The 20,786-nt window shown below is 56.9% G+C and overlaps 1 protein-coding gene across 11 annotated transcripts in view; it reads left to right on the forward strand.

The window, feature by feature from the left end:
- SH3PXD2A (SH3 and PX domains 2A) overlaps nucleotides 1-20,786 on the forward strand; it is a 245,703-nt gene that overhangs the window by 210,423 nt on the left and 14,494 nt on the right. For 9 of the 11 annotated variants that reach the window (XR_010838836.1, XR_010838834.1, XR_010838833.1 and 6 more), the window contains 5 exons: nucleotides 4,878-4,991; nucleotides 9,297-9,380; nucleotides 14,393-14,510; nucleotides 18,331-18,668; nucleotides 19,792-19,841. Coding sequence is in view for 6 of the 11 variants with exons in the window: in XM_067024745.1 (XP_066880846.1) it covers nucleotides 4,878-4,991; nucleotides 9,297-9,380; nucleotides 14,393-14,510; nucleotides 18,331-18,668; nucleotides 19,792-19,841 (704 nt within the window). In the remaining 5 variants the exon portion in view is untranslated. The remainder of the gene's footprint in view (nucleotides 1-4,877; nucleotides 4,992-9,296; nucleotides 9,381-14,392; nucleotides 14,511-18,330; nucleotides 18,669-19,791; nucleotides 19,842-20,786) is intronic. The other 2 variants (XM_067024746.1, XM_067024750.1) reach the window with 1 other exon arrangement.

The raw sequence follows: 20,786 nt of genomic DNA on the forward strand, positions 1-20,786 counted from the left end.
GAGTATGGGTCGTGAAGCTGGACTGCTTGGTTTTGAGTCCAGCTCTGTGTCTTCCTAATTGTGATCTATTCTGCCTCAGTTTCCACATCTGTCAAGTGGGGATGATGACGATAGTAAAACATAAGGTTCTTGAAGATGAAATCCAGTAATGTGTGTAACGTTAGCTCCTGACAGAGTGCTCTTCTCAGAGTCTGACCGTAATCATCATCATGTGATGCATGTACAGACACACCTCTGTTCCAGATGCACAGGCAGCCATCCACGCATGTGTGTGTGGACATAACCTGCCTCCCACTATGTGCCTCTGTAGGAACGAGGACACGGTGTGTGCTGGAGGGGAGCCTGGGAGCCCCGAGGGCTGGCTGACACCTGAGTTCTCTTGGCCAGCTGGGCTGCCCCCATGGTGGTTCAGGCTCTAATTGCTCCTTGGCGGAGCAGCAGTGACCTTGGTCAGGAGCCCCAGTTGCAGCATTTGACGTCTGAGCTGCTGGCATCTGGGAGAGGCCTGTCAGCAGCTGTGGGTGGGTGCAGGCCCCGGAAGCCTCCCCCAGAGGCCCAACTGTGTGACTCACGCCAGGGCTCCCAGGAGGTCTGCGTGTACCTGGGTAGGCACCTCTGCCCCTGTTCAGCCATGCCTGCCTGGGCGGTGACTAAGCCTGTCCACCTTTGCTTCGCGGAGGTGCCTACAGCCCAGCCAGTGGCAAGTTCTTCTCTGCAGGGCCTGGTGCAGGAGGGACCTGAGACTTGAAGCCACACAGCCCAGCTCTGCGTGTCAGGGCTGGAGTGGAAGTCCAGGCCAGTGTTCTCGGGCAAGGTCGGCAGGTCCACAAAGCTGTGAGGATGGTGAGAGTCTCAGCCTCAAGTCTTGGGAGTGCAGCAGGAGAATAGGATCCTAAGTTGCTGCCCTGGGGTGCGATGATCACAGTCAGCCAGTAATGTGGCCCATGCTCCATAGAAACTTGTGATGCAACAGAGATTTTGAGGTGGGAAGGACTCAGAGACAGGCCTGGCACCTCCAAGGGGCACCCAGGTGGTGTGAGGCACAGACCATCGTGCCTCCCTGCCCATTGGGCACCTCGGCCACACTCTCGGCCCCTCGGCAAGTCACTGCCCAGCTCACCCTGAGTGCCAGGCCTATGCAGCAGAGGTAGGAGGAGGGCCAGCCCTGCCCTGCCCCTGGGAGATTCTCTGTACAGACAAGTCCAGATCCATCCTTCCATCACCGATCTCTGGCTCCTGGGGGGAGGGAGGGAGCAGAAAGTACATGGAAGGTTCCCAAAGGGTGAAGTTAGGAGGGAGGGGAAATGATGCCACCAGCAGAAAAGAGCCCTAAATCCTGGGATTATGAGGCCCTTGGAGCCAAGGAGAAAAGTCCATGCAGGGCCCTGGTCTGGAGATGGCCATGGGAAGAGGTCAGGAGAAGGGACAGCAAGAGGTCAGCAGGCTGGTGGGCTTGCTTCACACATGTGAGAACACAGACAAGCTTGGATGGGACTGATGGAGAAATCCCCTGCAAGCCCTCCTGGTACCCATGGAGGGGCTTGCCTCCTTCACCTCTGCTGAGGATGATTTTGGAGCCCAGATTCCGGAAGTAGAGAGAGGGCTTAGGAGACAGCCCAGCCATCCAGCAGATCACCAAGTTGCCTTCTTTCCTGGGAAGCCATGGGGTCACACAAGGAAAGGAGAGACTGTGCTCCCACTGAGACAGCAAGTAGGTTGTTTCAGAGGGTGGAGTTGGCGGTGGACACACCTTGGTGCAGAAAGAGAAGCTGAGAGGGGCTGGGCATGGGAGAGATCTTGGCAGATCCTCCACGAGACACAGGTATCCAAGCTCCGCTGTTTCTCCAGGCACACCCCTGTTCTGTGTGATGACAATAAGGTCCCTGGCCCCAGCCTACGCCCATCCTGGGGAAACCCTCTCCTGGGAAGAAGAGCTTCCCTTTGAGACTAGGCCTTCAGGGCACTTCCTTGGCCTACTGGGACTTGGATTGGCTTTAGAGGCTGGAACTGGTCTTTCGTCTCCCCGGACACAGTTTGGTGAGGGTCTGGAGGGTGTGGTAACCAAAACCTTTGAGCTTGTGGCATTGGGACCTGGACCTGGGCAGGCATGTGAGAGCCTCAGCCTTCCAGACCCTCCCAAAAGTGACTCCAAGTTGGGAATTGTGGCGCCTGCTCTTTGGGGCTCTTGGAGCTTATCCTGTGAGCGGGAGGTCGGGGAGGGACCGCTTACCCAGAGTGGCTCAGAGGGCTTCATCCTTACATGCCAAAATCTGTGGTGGCAGGTGCCCGGTGGGCTTGGGTTTTGTTCTCCAGACTTGACTCATGATGGTGGACCTTAGATTATGAACCTTGCTGATTTCTGGGTAGGGGTGGCATTAGTGAATGAGTGAAACCCGCTCTGGCTCAGTTGAACAGCCCAGGAAGGTCACTGGCTCACTGTAATTAGCAAGTCCAACAGGGCAGTCTAGCTTTAGCACACCTGCGCCCCAGGGTCAAGTGATGGTCATGAGGACTGACTTTCTCCATGTCCTGACTTTGTTTTATTGACTTAACTCTCAGGACGTCCCTTCCCACACACCCCTGCGATTCCTGGTTAACGTGGGATTTAGGGTTTAGGTCGCCAGAGCACCCATGTCAATTCCTGGAAAAGCTCCTGAACCATTACAGTGTCCGGGGAAGTGGCAGACCAGTCAGAACAACTCCTGTGGCCTAGGAGGCAGGGCCGCAGGGCAGGAGCCTCTAGGAGGTCGGGAGCTCTGTCCCGTGACCTCCAGTCGGGTTCTGTGGAAGAACACTGGGCCCGGGGCCTCTTGGCAGAGACTGTTGGGGTTCCTGAGAGTGTTCCCCCAGAGCCTGCGAGAAGGGGAGAAGACATCTCAGGCAGAGACCCCTCTGGCTTCTTTGGAGTCTCTCAGCCACAGCCTCCTGAGCAGCTGTGCCGCTGTGGCCTGGGCGTCAGGGAGGATGGCGGTGCTGTCCCAGGCAGGTAGACCCAGAGGGTGCATGTGGCCGTGGGTGTTGCGAAGGTGGCCCACACCCACCGCACTTGGGGGAAGGACTAGGGAATTGACCTGAATCTGGCAGAGGGAGGGAAAGAAGGCAACTCTCCCAGGTTCCGGAGGGGCAGTGACCCAGCTAAGGGCTGGACTGCAGAAGTCCAGACCGTGGTCTGAGACTTTCTCTTTAACTTTTTTTTTTTTTTTTTAAAGACTTTGGTGTTTTTGGAGCAGTTTAAGTTCCCAGGAAAATTGAGTGGAAGGTACCGAGGTGTCTCATATACACCTGCCCCCACGCACGCACAGCCTGCCGCATCCTCAACCTCCCGCACCAGAGTGGTGCATTTGTTACAACTGATGAACCTGCATTGACACATCCTAGTCACCCAGAGTCCCTAGTTTACATTAGGGCTCACTCTTGGTGCTAGACGTTCTGTGGGTGTGGACAAACGTATAAGGACATGTATCCAACATTATGGTATCATACAGCTGTCATGGTGTTTCATAGGTTTTGCAGAGCTGCTCGCAGAGTGTTGTGAAACTTCCTGGAAAGGGTGGGGTGCAGTGGGCATTCAAGACTAGATCACAGGCTGTTTGCTCTCCCAGGCCTGTGACTTGGGGCATCAGAAGTTGAAGACCTAGGTGCTGACCTTGGGTGCTAAGGTCCTGTGCAGTGGTGGGACATTTTTTTTTTTTTTTTTTTTGCGGTACGCGGGCCTCTCACTGTTGTGGCCTCTCCCGTTGCGGAGCACAGGCTCCAGACGCACAGGGTCAGCGGCCATGGCTCACGGGCCCAGCCGCTCCGCGGCATGTGGGATCCTCCCAGACCAGGGCACGAACCCGCGTCCCTGCATCGGCAGGCGGACTCTCAACAGCTGCGCCACCAGGGAAACCCAGCGGTGGGACTTTTGTCCTCCGTCCCACTCCATTGCTGTCACAGCAGCCCCCAGGCAGCCTCCACCACCTCCCAGGGCTAAGCCCAGCTGGGAGCGCCTGGAGGTCCCCTGTGCTCCTCCTCAGGCAGCCACTCACTGCTGTGGCCACGTGGTGATGGGGCCTCAGTGCTGGCCGGGGAGGAACCCTGGGGTCTCCTGACAGGCTACAGTCCAGGTTTGGAAATGCTGAGCTCTGTCGCGGACAGAAAAGAGAACTGGTGCCAAATGGCTTTGGAGGCAAGTTAGTGGAGTCCCAAGGTTCCCAAGTTTGGAGTACTTTGCCCAGCGTTTGTTTGAATGATGAATGAACGAGCCAACAAAGGGGAAAGAAAATGAATGAGCCGTTATCACTTGGCCACAACCCTCAAGGGTCACTCAAGGGTGCAGGGCCCACTTACTGTGATTGAGTTGTCAACATACTGAAGGGCAGCTGTGAGAAGCACTGATGTGAAAACACCACTGACCCGAGGTGGGAAGCAGGAGCAGTGACCCTTAGAACGTATCTGTGAGGCCTTTACCCCCAGGTGCCTTTAAAAGCAGAGAAAGTGGTCCAGCTCCAGGTCACACCGGTGGTCTTAGTGGGCTTGAAAGACCGTACACCGTCTCCGTTTGGTCGGAGCTCCCTTGACCTTTCCTGCAAGGTAACTTTCACGTGTTGGGCATATCACTGTGTCAATTTCCTTTTCGATTTTTTTTGTTATCAAATGTCTGTGTGAGTGGATTGCAATCCATCAGGCCCTCTTCTCAGGGAGCGTGTTGGTGTCTTCTTTCTCAGCGAGGCGCCTGGGCTCCAGGAGGCTGGACGTGGGCAAGACGTTTGCCAGGCACCCAGGCCGTGTGGCTCTGTGCCCTCCCCTCCATGCTGCTCCTTCCCTCCTCGTCCTGGCCCCATCCACCTCTCCCATCTGCTGGGCTCTCATGGCTGCTCTCTTGTCCCCAACTGCAGGCTGGTGGTTCGTGAGCACCTCTGAGGAACAGGGCTGGGTCCCTGCCACCTACCTGGAGGCCCAGAATGGAACTCGGGACGACTCAGATATCAACACCTCCAAGACTGGGGAAGGTAAGCTCCTGCGGGTTCAAGGGATCGGGGAGATGACGCAGCTCTCCCACCCTTCTCCCTAAAACCATCAGAAACTCTAAAACACTATGGATCATGTTTCCCCCTGCTTCTCCCAGGATCCCGTGTCACTGAGGCCAACCCACAAGCTCACCTCCTATGCCAGGTCTGTCCTTACTGGTCCCACATGGGGCTAAAATTAGAGGGGAGATTCCCATGGGGTGTGGATCTCAGGCTTTGGCAACTTCGGGGCAGAGATTGGGGAGAGCGGTCTTAGGGCGGGTCCCTCTCCCCGCCAGCAGGGCTGGGTTCCTCTGGGGGTCCCCACAGAGATCCACCCTCGCCCCCCTCACCCCACATTGTGCTCTCTGCGACAGGGACGACCCCAAAGGGACTGTGTGCACACAACTTCCTGCCGTGCGTAGTCTGTTCAGAGGCGTCTCTTCCAGGTGCCTGTTATCCCGGTCAGGGGTGCACACGTGGAGGGCAGGTCTGTGAATCATTTCTCAGTGTCGCAGGAACCCAGGGATGGCTCCAGCCCCTGCACTGTCAGCCTCTCTCATTAGCTCTGACCTGGTGAGATTTTTCCTGGGGTTTTCTCCAATGCATTTCAAGGAGCCTGCCCCTCCTCCCAGCCCCCAGCCAGCACTGGTCTGGTCAGCCTATCCGTGGACTGGGGTATTCCCCAGAGCAGGCTGCCAGAGCCCAGCGAGTCTGAGCCACCCTCTTCCCAGCTGCCTGCTCCTAGTGACTCCCAAACCTCCCTTATTCTGGCAGCAGGAACGCTTGCCCTAACGGTCAGTGGGGACCGTCCAGATGGGCACATCTGAGAGCCAGGGGGCTGCATGCCTGCCACCAGGGGCTCAGGCCACCTCCAGGCCTGCCCCTGCCCCACCCCCCATTCCACACTGCCCAGGCCAAAATAAGCGGCCTGCCAGGCCCCAGCTCCGCATTCATCCTTCCCCCAGATGTCCGTTAACTCGGCAGGCAGTTGGAGCCCCACCCTTCCTCCCATGTAAATGCTGTATTTCAGTCCCTTGCCCAGTACTGCAGCCCCTGCAGTGCATGTCTGCCTTGTGACAGGTTTCCAGAGACCAGGCCCCATTGAGAAGGGCTGGCATGTTCAGGCCAGGTACTCGGTCTTTCCTGGCTGCTCCCCGAGCCCAGGGGCTGAGCCTGTCCCCCATCTCATCTCTGGTTCCCTCGCAACTCTGCAGCAGTGCAGGGTCGTAGCCCCTGAGCTGGGTCCGGTCTGTTTTGTCTGCAGTCACCAGGCCTCACCTCCTATCCAGTTCCACATTCCGGGGGGTATCCCGGGGCTTTTCAGAAATAACAATCCCTAGAGTGTACTGAGGTCTCACTCACTCCTAGGTGTCTGCCCTGGTACTTGAAATGCCCCCACCACCCTGGGAAGGCTCTGTCACCATCTCCATTTTCCAGATGCAGGAACTGAGGCTGCAGATATTTAGAAATGTATTTGTCCTCATAAGGCTTGAGCCCTGGTCGGCCTCCTCCGCCAGGGGTCTTCCCACCATGCCGCATGCCTCTCCGTGAAGCGTTTTCTTGTGAGCAATTCTAGGAGGGTGTATGTGTGTCTGTGTGTGTGGAATTGGAGCCCCACCTGAAGAGGTGACGCCAAGAGAGTCAGAGTGGAGACGTCAGGTAGATGCTGGAGGACCAGGACACCAAGTGGGCAGGAAAGAGCCTGAGAGGTGCGTGGGCGCTGGTGCCACCAGGCTGGTTTGAAGAGAGATTGGGTGCTTTGCACAGAACAAGCAGTAACAGCTTATAGAGAGTTTTGACCTCGATGGAGTATGACCCGGGCAGCCAGTGGAGGTTCCGCCTTCAAGCGGGGGCGGGGGTGGGGCGGGTGTGTATGTGCGTGTGTGTGTGTGTGTGTGTGTGTGTGTGTGTGTGTGTGTACGCTCAGGGCGAACCTCCTGATAATGGGTTCCTCTGCACACTTTGATAGGACCTGTGTGCCAGCACCCCTGGCCACATTTGGGCAGCTGTGACTTCCATCATCACATCGTGGGCATCTCCCCACAGCTGTACGGAAGGGCTCAGGACTCAGTACCCCAGCCCAAGGCCCAACAGCTGTGGTGTGTCCACCCGTCTCTGCACTGGCAGCCACGTGGCTAAGAGATCAGCCCACCCTAGTCCCCTCTCCGGCCATCTCTACCCCAGCCCTGTTGCCATCCCATTGTAGGTCCCCTGAGCTCTATAGGCAGAAATTGGAAGCCTTCATCCCATCAGAGCTTCCCTAACAGCTCATGTTGCATTGCTTCAGAAAGAAAAGAGACCATTGGCTGTTTCGGTTTATTTCTATTATCAGATATTCTGGCATATGCTCATGTTTCTCCTGAAGCCAGGTGTGCTGTGGAGAATGCAGAAGTGTTTCAGTAGGGGGCAGGAGGGCCGAGGTGGAGGCTGAGACCCTGTTGTCCACTGCTGATGAGGAGGGTCCAGGCCTGACGTTGGCAGGGTGCTTCAGTGAGGCACATAACCTCAGAGGTGAGGAAGTGGAGGCCTAGAGGGGTGTCACCTCCACAGAGTCCCCAGATCAGTTAGTGGCAGAGCCAAGACCCGAACCTGGGTCTCTGCCTGTGCCCTGCGCCCTGTAGCCACCAGCAATGACCTGCCTTTCTCCCTGGGCTGGCATTGGCCCCAGGGTCCAGGCCTTCTCCACTGTTGGTGCCTAAAGGGCGCAGGGTCTAGAGTCCAGGCTCCAGAGCCAGGCTGTGTGGATTTGCATGCTGCCTTGACGCTCAGGTGTGTGACTCAGAGGGTTCCTGAATATCCCTGTGCCTCTGGCCTCCCATTTCTAGAATGGGGAGAGTGCCAGCTACGTGGGGCTCTTGTGAGGCTCCAGTGAGATGGTCTTGGTACCTGGTTTAAACAGGGTAAATGTCACTTACTGCTAAGGTGGCCCCAGGCTGGGCATCAGCTGAAGTGAAGCTCCTCCTCCCACAGAGAAACCAGGTGGACACACCCGCAGGAGGTCAGCTGTCCAGGTTCCTCCCGGTCTGACCTCACACAGGACCTCATCTCCATTCCACAGAGCCCGTCCAGTCCCTGTCTTATTTCACGCCAGGGCAGGTGGTGTCAACCCCAAAGACAGATGAGGAAACAGAGGTTTAGGGAGGGATGGCAGCCTGCCAGGGTGACACAGTAACCTGGCAGTGCAGCCTGGACTGAATCCATACCCCTAACCTTTGTCCAGGCCTCCTGCTTACAAGAAGCAGGTCAAACAGGCTACTCTTCTCCCTCTGGAAAAGTAAGTACTTCCCAGGAGGCCCTGGTGGGGTGTGGCTCAGGTGTGTCTGTACAGTTTGACTCTTAAGTGCTGGCCTCCCTCCCCCAGACCTGGGCAGCCTGGCACCCTCCTTCTGCAGTGCCAGGAGGCGGGGGCCCCTGATCTACCTGGGCGTCCCATAGAAAGGTGGGGGGGCATGTGGAGCTGGTCCATAGCAGCCAGAGGACCTGTGCAGATGAAAGGAGTGTGGAGCAGTGAAAAGCTGGGAGGCAGGTCCTCTGTTGTCAGAAATCCAGTGGGAAGCATGTGGGGAAGGAACAGGCCAAGGCCTGTGGCATCCTACTGTGTGTGCTTCACTCGGCAACATTTCTGAGGGATCAGCCCCGTGCCAGGCCCTGGGGACGCAGAGATGCAGAGTCTTAGCCCTCGACAGACTTGATCCATTGCGGGTGACTGAAAAAGCAAAGACATAAACCAATCCAGGATGGTGAGAGTTATAAGCCCCCCAAGGAAGAGACCCCAAGTCCCTGCTGGGCACATTTATTCTTCCACCCGCAGTGCCTGGCTCATGGCGGCAGGTTCACAAGCAGGACTTGCTGGGTGAGTGGGGGCAGGGGAACAGATGGATGTGCGCCCTGGTGGAGAGTGGGGCACACGCTTCTGGGAACCATCACTGCCCAGCAATGGTGGGAGCCATGTCCTCCCCCTAGGGTCGCAACCAAGGGTCCTCCTTGCACTGGGCTGGAGCCAAGGTTCCTCTTCCCCTCTCAGGTGCTGGGATTCTAAATTCCTAGCCCCACCCAGGCTCGGGGGCATAACCCATGCAATTTGGCTTTGGTTGAGTTATTTGCCACCCGCCAGCGCTGCCACTGGTCAGATGCGCGCCCCTCCAGCAGGCGTGTGCCACCGGGGCTCAGTCCAGGCGGTGAAGACCTGGGGGTGCAAACCTTCCCTCCCTCCATCCCTGGCCCACCCATCCCATCTCATCCTCATGTCCATTCTCTCCGCCGGTTCCCGTCGGCCGCGTGTTCCATCGCCATCTCCCACACCAGTGTCCAAGAGACGCAAGGCCCATCTGCGGCGCCTGGATCGCCGGTGGACCCTGGGCGGGATGGTCAACAGGCAGCACAGCCGAGGTGACGATGGGGGCCAGCTTCTCCTCACCCACAGCTGCTGCCTCTCTCTCTTTCACTAATACTTCTCCTCCTTCCTGGGCTCTGCTTCTCTCTGCCCTGTGGCCTCCTTACCCAGATTCACCAGCCAGACTGTCCTCTCACCTACTCTAGCTGGCGGGGGCGGGGAGGCAGGAGGGGGGCGCGGGGGCCTCTTGGGAATCGGGGTGACAATAGGGGCAGCTCTGTCTTTGGCCAGCATCCCGGGGGCAGGGGTCATGGGACTTAGGACAGGATTATGGGGGCAGCTGGACTCTAAGAAAGGCCACATTTACCCTGAAGCTTCAGATTGAGAGAACTGAGCGTGTTTGGGTCTCTGCCTGGGCCGGGCCCGTCACCCCTGCCCTTCATTGCCTCCCTCCTCTGAGAAAGGGTTCCCTTGGCCAGCGCTATTCTAGCAATTACTTAGGGACAGAGTAGGAAGAAGGAACAGCTCACAATCTCCTCATTCAGCCAGCTCCAGGGAAACTAGAGAAGGAGCAAAATCTAGACACAGCCTGGCCCCAGGGCACAGCCTCAGCAAGTTCTGATGGTGGGGTCAGGTCCAGCTGGGGGCTCCAGCAGCCCCAGCACTAGCTGTTGGGACTTGAGCCTGATCAAGACTATTCCAGGGAAGCCCCTGGCCTGCCATACAGGCTGATTAGGAACCAAGACGTTTGCCAGTCCAGGGCCTTTCCAACATCCAAGAGCTAGTGAGGCAGGGAAATTAGGGGCAGGCCTCTGAACAAACCTGTAAACACCTCCAGAGCCCCAAGGCCAGTGGGTGGCCCATTTCTCCTGCCTCAAGGAGAGTGGAGGGTATGTGTTCCAGACGGTGAGGGCACAGCCGGAAGGGTGTGGCTTTTCCAGAATTAGCAGGGATACCCCATGGCTCGCACCCTACCCCCAAAGCTTGTTCCTGAATGACTGTGAGACCCTGTTTTCGTATCTGCCCCAAGCCCCATGCAGCAGCAAGCCTGGACTCAGGGGTGGCCACCACCCATGGCTGGCTCAGCATCAGGCTCAGAGCACTGGCTGCGAGGGGCCCAGCTTGTCCTGAGGGTGGAGTGTGGGTTGGACCCTGGGTGCTGGCGCAGGACAGGGGGCCAAGTCGTGGAAGCAGAAAGAACAGGCTGAATGTGAAGCATAGGCACCCTAGAGGTAGGACGGGAGGGGCAGCATAGCTGGGGGGCCAGGCAGGGAAGCAGCCCTGAGCCTTGGCAGCAAAGGAGAGTGGGACACTGGCCTGGAAAAAGAGCAGGGTGGAAGGTTTGGCCTGTCCCCATCCCCTCCCACATCTGCTCCAAACACCCATCACACACTGGACCCCAAACACACCTCTGTCTCCACAACCACATGGACTCTCGGACACTTCAATCGGTGAAGCATGACCGCCGGCACACAACCTCGAGAGCCACGGGCGTAGCCACTGTACACTGTCCCACCCAGGCCTTACAGAGCTGCGTGTCTGCGGTCCCGTGCACACAGCCACTCACAGTGCACACTTATGCAACCTCACGTAGACCATTCCACGTTTGCATTATTTACACAGTCACAGATGCATTATCCACACAACCACATCATGGGTACACCTCTGCAGCTACCCCCCAAGTACACGTATAGCTTCGTATGCGGTCTCGTATACATAACTCCTATACCACGTGTATATCGGCAACAGTATTTACAATTATAAACATAACATGATGTAAGTAGACACAGATACCCAACTAAATGCATAATTCTATGGCCAGCCACACATATGCAAATATGTAAGCCAATGCAGGCCCACGACTTCTCTCTCTTGAATAAGAGACCTAAACAACATCATTTCCCAGTCTTAGCCCTAAGTTAAAATAGGGCTAAGTTAAATCAGGCAGCCAAGAAAAACTTGCAGGAAGTTGGCTGGGAGAAACTTCGCTGCAAACAGCCGAGCTGACGAGCGGGGGAACAGGCAGTGGGTCGTATATAACTAGACAAGAGAAAAGCAGTGCTTCCCCGGGGCCTCCACTCACCCAGTCCCAGAGCCAACCAGGCCTCTGCAATCAAAAGGCCTCTTGCATTGGGGTTGGGTAAGTTGTAGGGACTGGGAGGGAGCCAGGGAGACTGCTGACGGAGGGGAAAGTGTTTGGAAAGGGGAGGCGTCTGTGGTTTGGAAACTGCAGGGCTCTCCAGCCCCTGCCTCCAAAACCAGAACAGGCCCGGCCACCTACCCACCCCGTGGGCAGCCTGGCCAGCCCTCCCTGGGGTGAGGTGGCAACCATCCTTGGAGGGCATAGTGGAGTGACCATGGCGTCAGCGCCTCCCAGAAGCCCAGAGGTGCCCCCCAGAGCTCCCAGGCCCCTTCCCTCAACTTGATTCCTAAAGGGGCATCTCTTCTAGAGACCCCAAGCAACGCAAATGACTCAGCCCCCTCCCCTCCCCCACCAACGTCATTTCCATCAGTCTGGGCATCCTCCTGTCTGGTCCCCTAAGGTGGGGTTTGTGACCCCTGTTCAGTGGAGGGACTGCCTCTGCTTTCCCCCAGGGAAACCTGTGAGGAGGGAGCTGAGACCCACAGGGCACGCGGCCACACAGACTAACCCACACCTTCGACATCCAAGCCAAACGTGGCGGGAAACCGAGCCCCCAAACAGACCAATTGGAGGAGTTGCCCTGCCCGGGACCAGGGCTCTGAATTCTCACCTCCTGGAACCTACAGTGCCAGGGTAGGCCGAGCCTCCAAGCCAGCCAGATCTCTTCCTGGGAGCGTAAACTCCCAGACATCAGCCCCAGGGCCACCATGAAGAGGGCTTTGTGCAGGAGCAGCTCAGCTTTCCTGAGTAAAACGGACGTCCTTGGTTCTGCCCACCAGGAGGGGCAGGGGAAAGCAGGATGCTTACGTGGCCCTCGGGGCTCTGTCCTCAGCACGCACGCTGGGGGCTGGGGAGGCTGGTGCTGGGGCCTGGCCCCCATGATGCAGTCTAGGCCCTGTCCTCTGCCGCGAGGCAGAGAAGGGCTCCTCTGATCTGCCCAAGAGAAAGGCTGTAATTTTTCTCCGCAAAAGTAACTTAGCCTAGGGAAACTTTCATGATGGCTTCCTGCACGAACCACAGGCTTTTAAAAATAGCCCAACTGAGCAAAGGCAAAATGTGGAGCCCAGGCCTCGGCTCACCCGAGCCTCAGAACCCTGGGTCCCTGGGGCCTGGCGCTGCCGCTCCGGCCACCGCCCGGGCCAGGATTTACGGTGTCCCACTGGAAAATGGAGCGAGACCAGGAACAGGCGGGAGGGCAGGGGGCTGGACTATAAAACACGGACCTTCTCAAAGGCCCGAGTCAGAATCTGGCAGGGCCAGGTTCTCAGGCGGTCTTGGCGGCTCTCCCCAGCATGGCTGGATTGGAATCTGAAAGCTTCCAGGAGCGAGCTGACGCTGAGAAAGGCTTGCATTTGAGAAGAGCGTGCTGAGCTGTGGAGGCTCCCGTGGGGGCGTCACCTACCTTTTGCCCTCTGGCAGCCTTTCAGATTCGGCCAGTGGCCTGCCAGCTCCGTCCTTGCGGCCTGGCAGGGCAGCTGCCTCCATCCCAGAGGGAGCTGCTATCTCCGCCCGGCACAGGGCCGCAGACAGGACCCTGATAATCTAGGGAAGAATGAACAGATGGCCCTCCTGAGCAGGGGAGTGAGGGTGGCAGCTGCCCTCTCCGCCACTACTGCCAGAGGCTCAGGCAGGCTGCCTGGCAGGGTCCAACTGAGGGGGGTGGGGAGCGCCCGTCTCTGAGCCAGCTGTTCTGTGCCAGCATCCTGCTATTTTGAGCTCAGCGAGCCTCCCACTCAGTGCCCCGGCTCAACACACCTTTGTCCTCCTCAGTGTACTCCATAGTCCCTTTGCAGCGCCTACTGTGTGCCAGGCAGCGTCTCAGCCCCCAGGGAGAATCCAGGTCGGGGAGGACAGCACAGGTTCAGGGTGACCCTCCCAGAGTGTGCACCAATCTCCGCCGCTCATCCTCCTCTGAGGGGCTGGGTGGGGCTGGGTGCTCCTGTGGCCGGCCAGCTGTGGGTGTGCCGGCCCCCAGCAGACGGGAGGCCTGAGCAGGGACTCCAGTGGAGGCACAGGGTCCCTGCCAGGAGAGAGGCCCAAGAGGTCCGGGAAGACACAAACTGCCCAGCCTCCCCACACTTGCCCCCCCACGCTCCTGCTCGGCTCCCCACGGTGCCTCTCTCCCAGTGCCTGGGGAGCCCAGAACAGGGCGTGCAGTCCTACTGTGAGACCAGAGCACGCAGCTCCCAGAGGGGCTCCACCGAGCTGTGTGGTCCACTCGGCCCCCCCAAGGGCTCCTGCCTGATTGTGCTGCACTCAGTGTAGCCCCTGCTTATTTGGCCCCTGGACCCTCAACAGGGCACAGAACCGTGCCCATAGCTTCCTCTCGGGGAAAGTATGTGATCAGGTGATCAGATGAGTGGTCAGGGGAGGCGGAGGTGTCCCTGGAGCTGTCAGAAGGTTGGGCAGAGGAGGGGTTTAAGGGTTTGAGGTGGGAGACAGGCTGGGAGAGCAGGTCTGGGGCATAGATGGACGCATGGCATGTTCAGGAAGGAGAGGGCTCGCCTTGAGGCCTCCAGACACTGAGGGGACACCTGGGTTTGTTCTCAGACTCCCTGACTCAGGCCCCAGGAGGGCCAGGTTCCTCGTGGCCCTGCCCTCAGCCCAGGGAGTTTCTGGGACCCTGAGGACTCCAGGCCCCGGCAGCCTGGCTGCAGTTATGGGACTGGGAGGCTGGGAGAGCCAGCTCTATGCTGCCTGGGGCTTGCAAGGCCACCTGGGGCCCTGGCCAGCTTTGGCACATGCAGGGCACAGCTGTGAGGCCTGATCCCTTCCCTTCCCTTTCCTGGAAAAGCCAGAGGCTGATGCAGTACACCTTGGCCACCAACTGAGTGAGGCCAGGCCATGGGGAGAAGGAGGCAGGACAGAGGACCTGTACCCTGTCCTCAAATAGTTGCACTCTCTTGCTTCACCCACCACCCACAGAGGAGAAGTATGTCACCGTGCAGCCTTACACCAGCCAAAGCAAGGACGAGATTGGCTTTGAGAAGGGCGTCACCGTGGAGGTGATCCGGAAGAATTTGGAGGGCTGGTGGTACATCAGGTAAGAGCCCCAGCAGAGGAGCAAGGTGCCTCTCTGCCACCCTGGCCCCCAGGCTGGCCCTGGGCAGTAGAGTGGCTGAGGGCAGCAGCTGGCAGGTAAATCCTGACAGCAGCTTTGCACCCACGGCCTGGCTTGACTGCTTCAGCCCCGTGAGGCTGAATGGCCGTAACAGAGAGTGCTCATCTTGACCATACCCTCCCGGGACACATAAAGCAGAGCCTGAGCCACAGCCAGCGGGGCACAGTGGCCCCGGCTCGGCTTGCAGGCAGTGGTGCAATCCTTTCCCATGCATCCGCCAAGAGGGTCCAGCACATCTGAATTTGGTTTTCTGTGTCCAGCCTTGGCTGCTTGGTGTGCTCTGCAGCTCAGGCCGCCTGCAGTGCTGGCGTCCACGGGCCGTGCCGAGGTCCCAGCAGGCAGCCCCTGCCGCCCACAGATGCAGGCTCGGGCCCGGGCTCTTCCGCTCCGCAGGGCTGGCTCCTGTGGTTGAGAGAGCTGGGGCGGAAGTGAGGCCTGAGCCCAGGCCTAGTACAGAGGCCTCTTGCTCTGCCCTTTGCTCTCCTTGGGCCTAATCACACTTCCCAGCTGAGAAACCCATTCAGGGGTGCGAGTAGGGGAGTGGGGAGCTTCCTGACACTCCTGGAAGCAAACTAAACCCTGTCGGTTTCACTCACCTCTCCCCTACCAGGTCCTGCCCCCCCCAGGCCCCTCTGCCCTGGGGCTCCCAGGCCAGCTAGCACCCCCTGCAAGGAGGGGCTTATTCCCAGAAAATGTTCCTGGGTCCTTTAGAAGCAGCTCCGCTGTGATGATTTTACCCAGTTTCTCTTCTCTGCCTGTAATCCAGATGACAGAGAGAGTCCCTGTCATGGGCTCTGGGGACCGCCTCTCCAGCCTACCACACCTGGGAACCCCAGACCCACTGTGGGTAGGATGCGTGTTCTGAGCTGTCCCCCACAGAGGGCACAGATGGCTGAGGCGGCCGGGGCACTCACAAGACAGTTGCTCAGAACACAGCACGCCGCGTGGTGTTCAGATTGGTCTGTGCTGACGGGTAGGATGAAGGTCGTTGGCCACATGGGGTTGAACCTTAGAGTGACCTGCCAGGACATAGTGGCCCCTGCCCCCCACCCTGTGCACACCAGTCAGCGGGCTGAGGTGTCCCTTTCTGTCCCGTTAGGTGGTACAGGACTGCGTGTGCCTGCGCGTGTTTGCCCCTAGACTTTGATGTTCTCTAAACAATGGAAACTAGAGCCAAGCCCACAATCCAGCCACCACGAGTCTGTGTGGGAAGGCCAGTGAACATTCTGGCAGTCTGCTAACCTAAACCACTCACCCAGAGGTTTTCTACAAGGCTGCTGGGTGTTTTCGTTTTCTAAAACGACCAATAAAATCACTCTGAGTTGGTTCATCTAGTCAGCTCTTGTCCTCATGGCCTGGCCATTCAGCCAGTGGGAGCTGCAACCGAGAAAACGCTGCTGAAAAGGTTCCACCTTAAGAAGGCTGCCAGACACCCCCTTAAATATGCCTTTTCCCAGCATCCCAGGCTCTGTGTTGATCCTTACTTCCTGTCTTTCTTCTCCACCCACCACCCACCCCACCCCCCAAACACACAGACACACACACACACACACACACACGTGCGCGCGCGCACACACACCCTCCCTCTCTCCCCATCCTCCTTTTCCAGTTTGCTTCCCTCTGGAGTCCTTCCGTGCTCCAGAGCTGGAAAGCAGATGTGAGCAGAGTTGGACCCAAACACACACAGCCTCTCCTGATTCACTTGCATCTCCCTGCCTGGAATCTAATTTTATCCATGTAACACCGAAGGAACACATCAAGGTTTTTTTGTTTTTGTTCTTTTTTTTTTTTGCGGTACGCGGGCCTCTCACTGTTGTGGCCTCTCCCGTTGTGGAGCACAGGCTCCGGACGCGCAGGCTCAGCAGCCACGTCTTACGGGCCCAGGCGCTCCGCAGCATGTGGGATCTTCCCGGACCGGGGTACAAACCCGCATCCCCTGCATCGGCAGGCGGACTCTCAACCACTGCGCCACCAGGGAAGCCCCACACATCAAGGTTTAGAATGGGAGCCCTCAGGATAGTGAGCAGTCCTGACCATCACTCCCAGGAGACCTCGCTCCCCATCTCCGCACAGGTGCTCCCAGTGGCTGGCAGGTTCATCATCTTTCTTCCAAGATGAAGGGCACCAAGTTCTGGGCCAGATGCTGCCAAAAGCTAGCTGTGTGACCCTCTGCTACTTGCTTTGCTTTTCTGAGCCTTGGTTGTTGGTATATGTAAGATTAGGTATCTTTACTAGTTGCTTCCATCCACCCCTGGAATTCTGTGCTTCTGCCTGCCAGCTCCCTGACTTCCATCCATTTGTTCACCGATGTCTGCCTTCCAAGCCCCAAAACGGGTAGAGCTTGGGTCAGCCTGCCTGCACATTCATGTGACGTGAACATAAGAAGCCGCCTCCTACCTGAACTTTCCAGCAAAGCTCAAACACATTAGAAACTTGAACTTTCACATTTCCTTTCCTCCTACCTAATAAGCCCCCAAGAACAAGGTCAGATCAGGGAGGCAGGGGGCCGGGGATTATCAGACATCTGGCATGGAGGAGCCATTCCAGAGAGCCAGATGTGTCCCAGGGAGCAGGCAGGGACATTGCACCTCGGACTGCAGGGCATTGGCCAGGAATTGCTGGACCAGGAAGTAAGTTCTCAGTGGGTTTGGGTAGAAGCTCAACACCATGAGGGAAAAAGGCAAGAACTTGTTTTCAGAAGTCAGCAAATCCCCTAAAATTAAGTCGGCCCTGTCATTTGCCTTTTGCTCTGTTTATGGGTTTTTGGTTTTGTTTTGTTTCATTTTGTTTTTGTTTTGCCATACCAAAGGCTTTAATTTTATCCAGTCATGTGCTTTATTTAGTCTTTTCATTTATGGTTTCTGCTTTTGGAGTTCCACTCAGAAAGATTTTCTCAGCCCCCAAGATTAAGCAAATATTCACGACTTGCATTTGTAAGTGTGCTATATGGTTGTAAGGCCAGAGTCTCACTTGTTTTTCCTAACTGGATCATCAGTTATCCCCAAATCACTCATTGAATAATCCACCCTCACCCCACTACTTTGAAGCGTCACCTTTAGCGTTAGTCTGTCCGTGGACTTGTTCTGTGAACTTGATCTGTTTGCTCCTCCTGCAGTGGTGCCGATACTTTTCCCACTTGGTCACTCACTCTTTATACACGTCTTCCTAGTTGGTCTCAATATGTCTATCCTTCTGGATAAATGTTTGCAGCTACTCTATCCCAGCATTTTGCAGAAGAGAAAAAAATTGAGCTCCAGGGTAGGGACTTGTCCGAAGTACCATAGGCCAGAACTCGGGTTTCCTAACCCCCACCTATGCTGCCTCTTCACCTCTCTGATCATACTTCCCTTTCTGACTGGGCATTTAACTCTATACACCCTCTCATTTCTTATCTCTAGAATTGCCCTCTGCTGTGGTGAGGTAGTAGGCCATTGCAAAGTCTACCTTTTAGGCAACCCCAAATCTGAGGAATCTTCTCAGCTCAATGTCCCATGTTTGCCTGACGTTGCAAACAATGAGAGCCCACACCAAGAGGGATCAGGCAAAGAACTAGGAGACAGAGAGGAAGAAGTGGTGTTCCCGATGTCTTTCCATTGGCCCTCGTTCCCGTTCTCTCCAGAGCAGTGGCTTTGCCAAGTGTCTTACCGAGCGCAGCAGAGAAAGCTCAGCTGGGCAAGGCCCGATGGAGCCTGGGGCCCGGACAGGGCGCTCTCATGATGCCATGTCCCACTCCTCCCTGCAGATACCTGGGCAAAGAGGGCTGGGCACCAGCATCCTACCTGAAGAAAGCCAAGGATGACCTGCCAGCACGGAAGAAGAATCTGGCAGGCCCGGTGGAGATCATCGGGAACATCATGGAGATCAGCAACCTGCTGAACAAAAAGGCGTCCGGGGACAAGGAGACCACCCCAGCTGAAGGCGAGGGCCCAGAGGCCCCCATCACCAAGAAGGAGATCAGCCTGCCCATCCTCTGCAATGCTTCCAACGGCAGCGCCCTGGGTGTCCCCGAGAGGACCGTCTCCAAGCTGGCCCAGGGCTCCCCAGCCGTGGCCAGGATTGCCCCTCAGAGGGCCCAGATCAGTAAGAGCCTCGCTGATCCCCGGGTCCTTGCCGCACAGCTCTTTAGAGAAGGGGCGTGAGGTGCAAGGAAAGCCTAAGGGAGGCGGGGGGGCGGTGTGTGTGCATGATCCCCATATTATTCTCTTCCTGAGATGTAGGTTGACCCCTGACCCCAGGCTCGCTTTGCCAGCTTGTCTTATGCTAATCACAAGCATGGACAAGGCAATTCCTTCCAACTCTTCCACCGAAGGTAAATTGCATGCATATATAAGCTGGTAGCATCCCCTCCTCCTCTAGTGGGGAGCCATGAATGGTCACGCTGCAGATAAGTCACCTGGGCTGTGAAATGTGTCCCTCGATGCAAGGCTGCTCTGTGAGTGACAGCCGATAGAAGATCATCTTGCTGAGCCTTACCCCTTCTTCGCTATTGTCTTCCTCCAGTTACCGGAAATCTAAGACACTCGGAAGGGTGACTGTACCTCCCTCCACAAGCACTTTTAAGCAGCATTCTTCCGGAATCTTCTCCTTTCATACAGGAGAAACCCTGCTGCTGGCCCCTCCAAATCTCTAGCATCTCTGGGGCAAGGATGCCTGTGGTTGAGGGTTAAACCGTTCTGTATTATGAGACCAGCTTCTGTTTGTGTCCAGCCATTCTTAAAATCTGGAGGAAAGCTGTTTTTTAGTTTAGTTCTGAACTTGGTTACATTAGCTTTATGCCTGAAACCTTCTGAGCAGTCAGTCGGGAGCTGTTTGGGGGGCACTTCCTCTTGCGTAGCACTGTGCTAGCTTCCAAGGATTTGGTAGTGAGCGAAAAACAGACATGGTCTCTTCTCCTAAATTTGGAAATCTGATAAAGCTATCTACCCTTTCCCCTGAAAAAAGCCCCTATGTCTGTACATTTTGAAATGTGCGTATCATTTTAGGGGATTCGCGGATCCCCTTGAAGCACAGCTAAGGAAGCTTAAAGATCTCTCACTTCCACTGAAGAAGCCCAGCTATCGTGCCTGTGGTGACCGAGAGCATGAGTTCCTCATAAATGTGGGAGGAGAGCAGGAACTTCCGAGCATCAGGAGGTCACACCCAAGGAAGGCAGGGAAGGCACTGTGTCTGGCTGCGATTTCTGAAGCCCTGTTTCTTCTCCTAGGCTCCCCGAACCTCAGGACAAGGCCTCCCCCTCGCAGAGAGTCCAGCTTGGTATGAGTGCTCAGTTTCTTCTCTCTTTCTCGTTCCCTTTCCTGGGTGCACTGTAGCAGCTTCCAGTAACTGGCTGTTTCAGTGCAGAGTCTGTTGGTCCAGAGCTTCCCCGGGGCCATGCTGGAGCTTCCATCTTTGTGGGGCTGGAGGCAGGGAGGGAAGCCTGGGGAACCCAGCCTTCCTGGGGCCTAGCTGGACAGTTTTTAATCGAAAACACACTGCACTCTAAAGCTAAATAAATCCAGCCCAGCCAGGGCACTGGCAGACATAAACATTTAGACTGGCTGGCGAGAGTGTCCAACCGGGGCATTGCCAGGGGCGGGAAATAGGGTTGCTGTCCATGTGAGCCTGGAAGACTTTCAGCTTTGCCTTCCTTGCCCAGGAGTGCCCAGTGGATGCCAGAACCTGGGAGGGCACAGGGCAGACCAGTGAGCATCCTCTCTGGGGAGGAGGGTGGTAAATGGCAGGGACTGGTTTATGCTGAAGCTCAAAGAGGCTCAATGCTGCCGGGGTCTGTGGCGCCTGTAGGTGGGGTTTCCTGGCATCCAGACTGCCACGGAGGTGGATGTGCCTTCAGGGTGCTGGGGCTTTGGGTGAGAGGTGGCAGACCGAGAGCCCTAGAACCAAGAACTGTCATCTGGGTCAGTGGGATGCCGTGGAAAGAATGGGACTTCAGGCCTGCCAGGCATGGATTCATACTCCGTTTCTGACACTGAGAAACAGCAAGCCCGCTGCCAGGTTGCTTACCCTCCACGGGCCTCAGTTTCCTTATTTATAAGAAGGGGACGGTGACAGTGCTAGCCATCTCCTAGGGCTGTTGTAAGGACGGGATGAGATGGTGTAGGCAGAGGGCTGGCCATCGACTTTCCACTTCCTCTGTCAGCTCTCTGTGCACTACGTGTGGACAAGGATTCTGAAGTCACATCTGGGCTTAGCGAGATTTAC

The sequence above is a fragment of the Kogia breviceps genome, chromosome 2, assembly GCF_026419965.1.
Source record: "Kogia breviceps isolate mKogBre1 chromosome 2, mKogBre1 haplotype 1, whole genome shotgun sequence".
Taxonomy (NCBI): Eukaryota; Metazoa; Chordata; class Mammalia; order Artiodactyla; family Physeteridae; genus Kogia; species Kogia breviceps.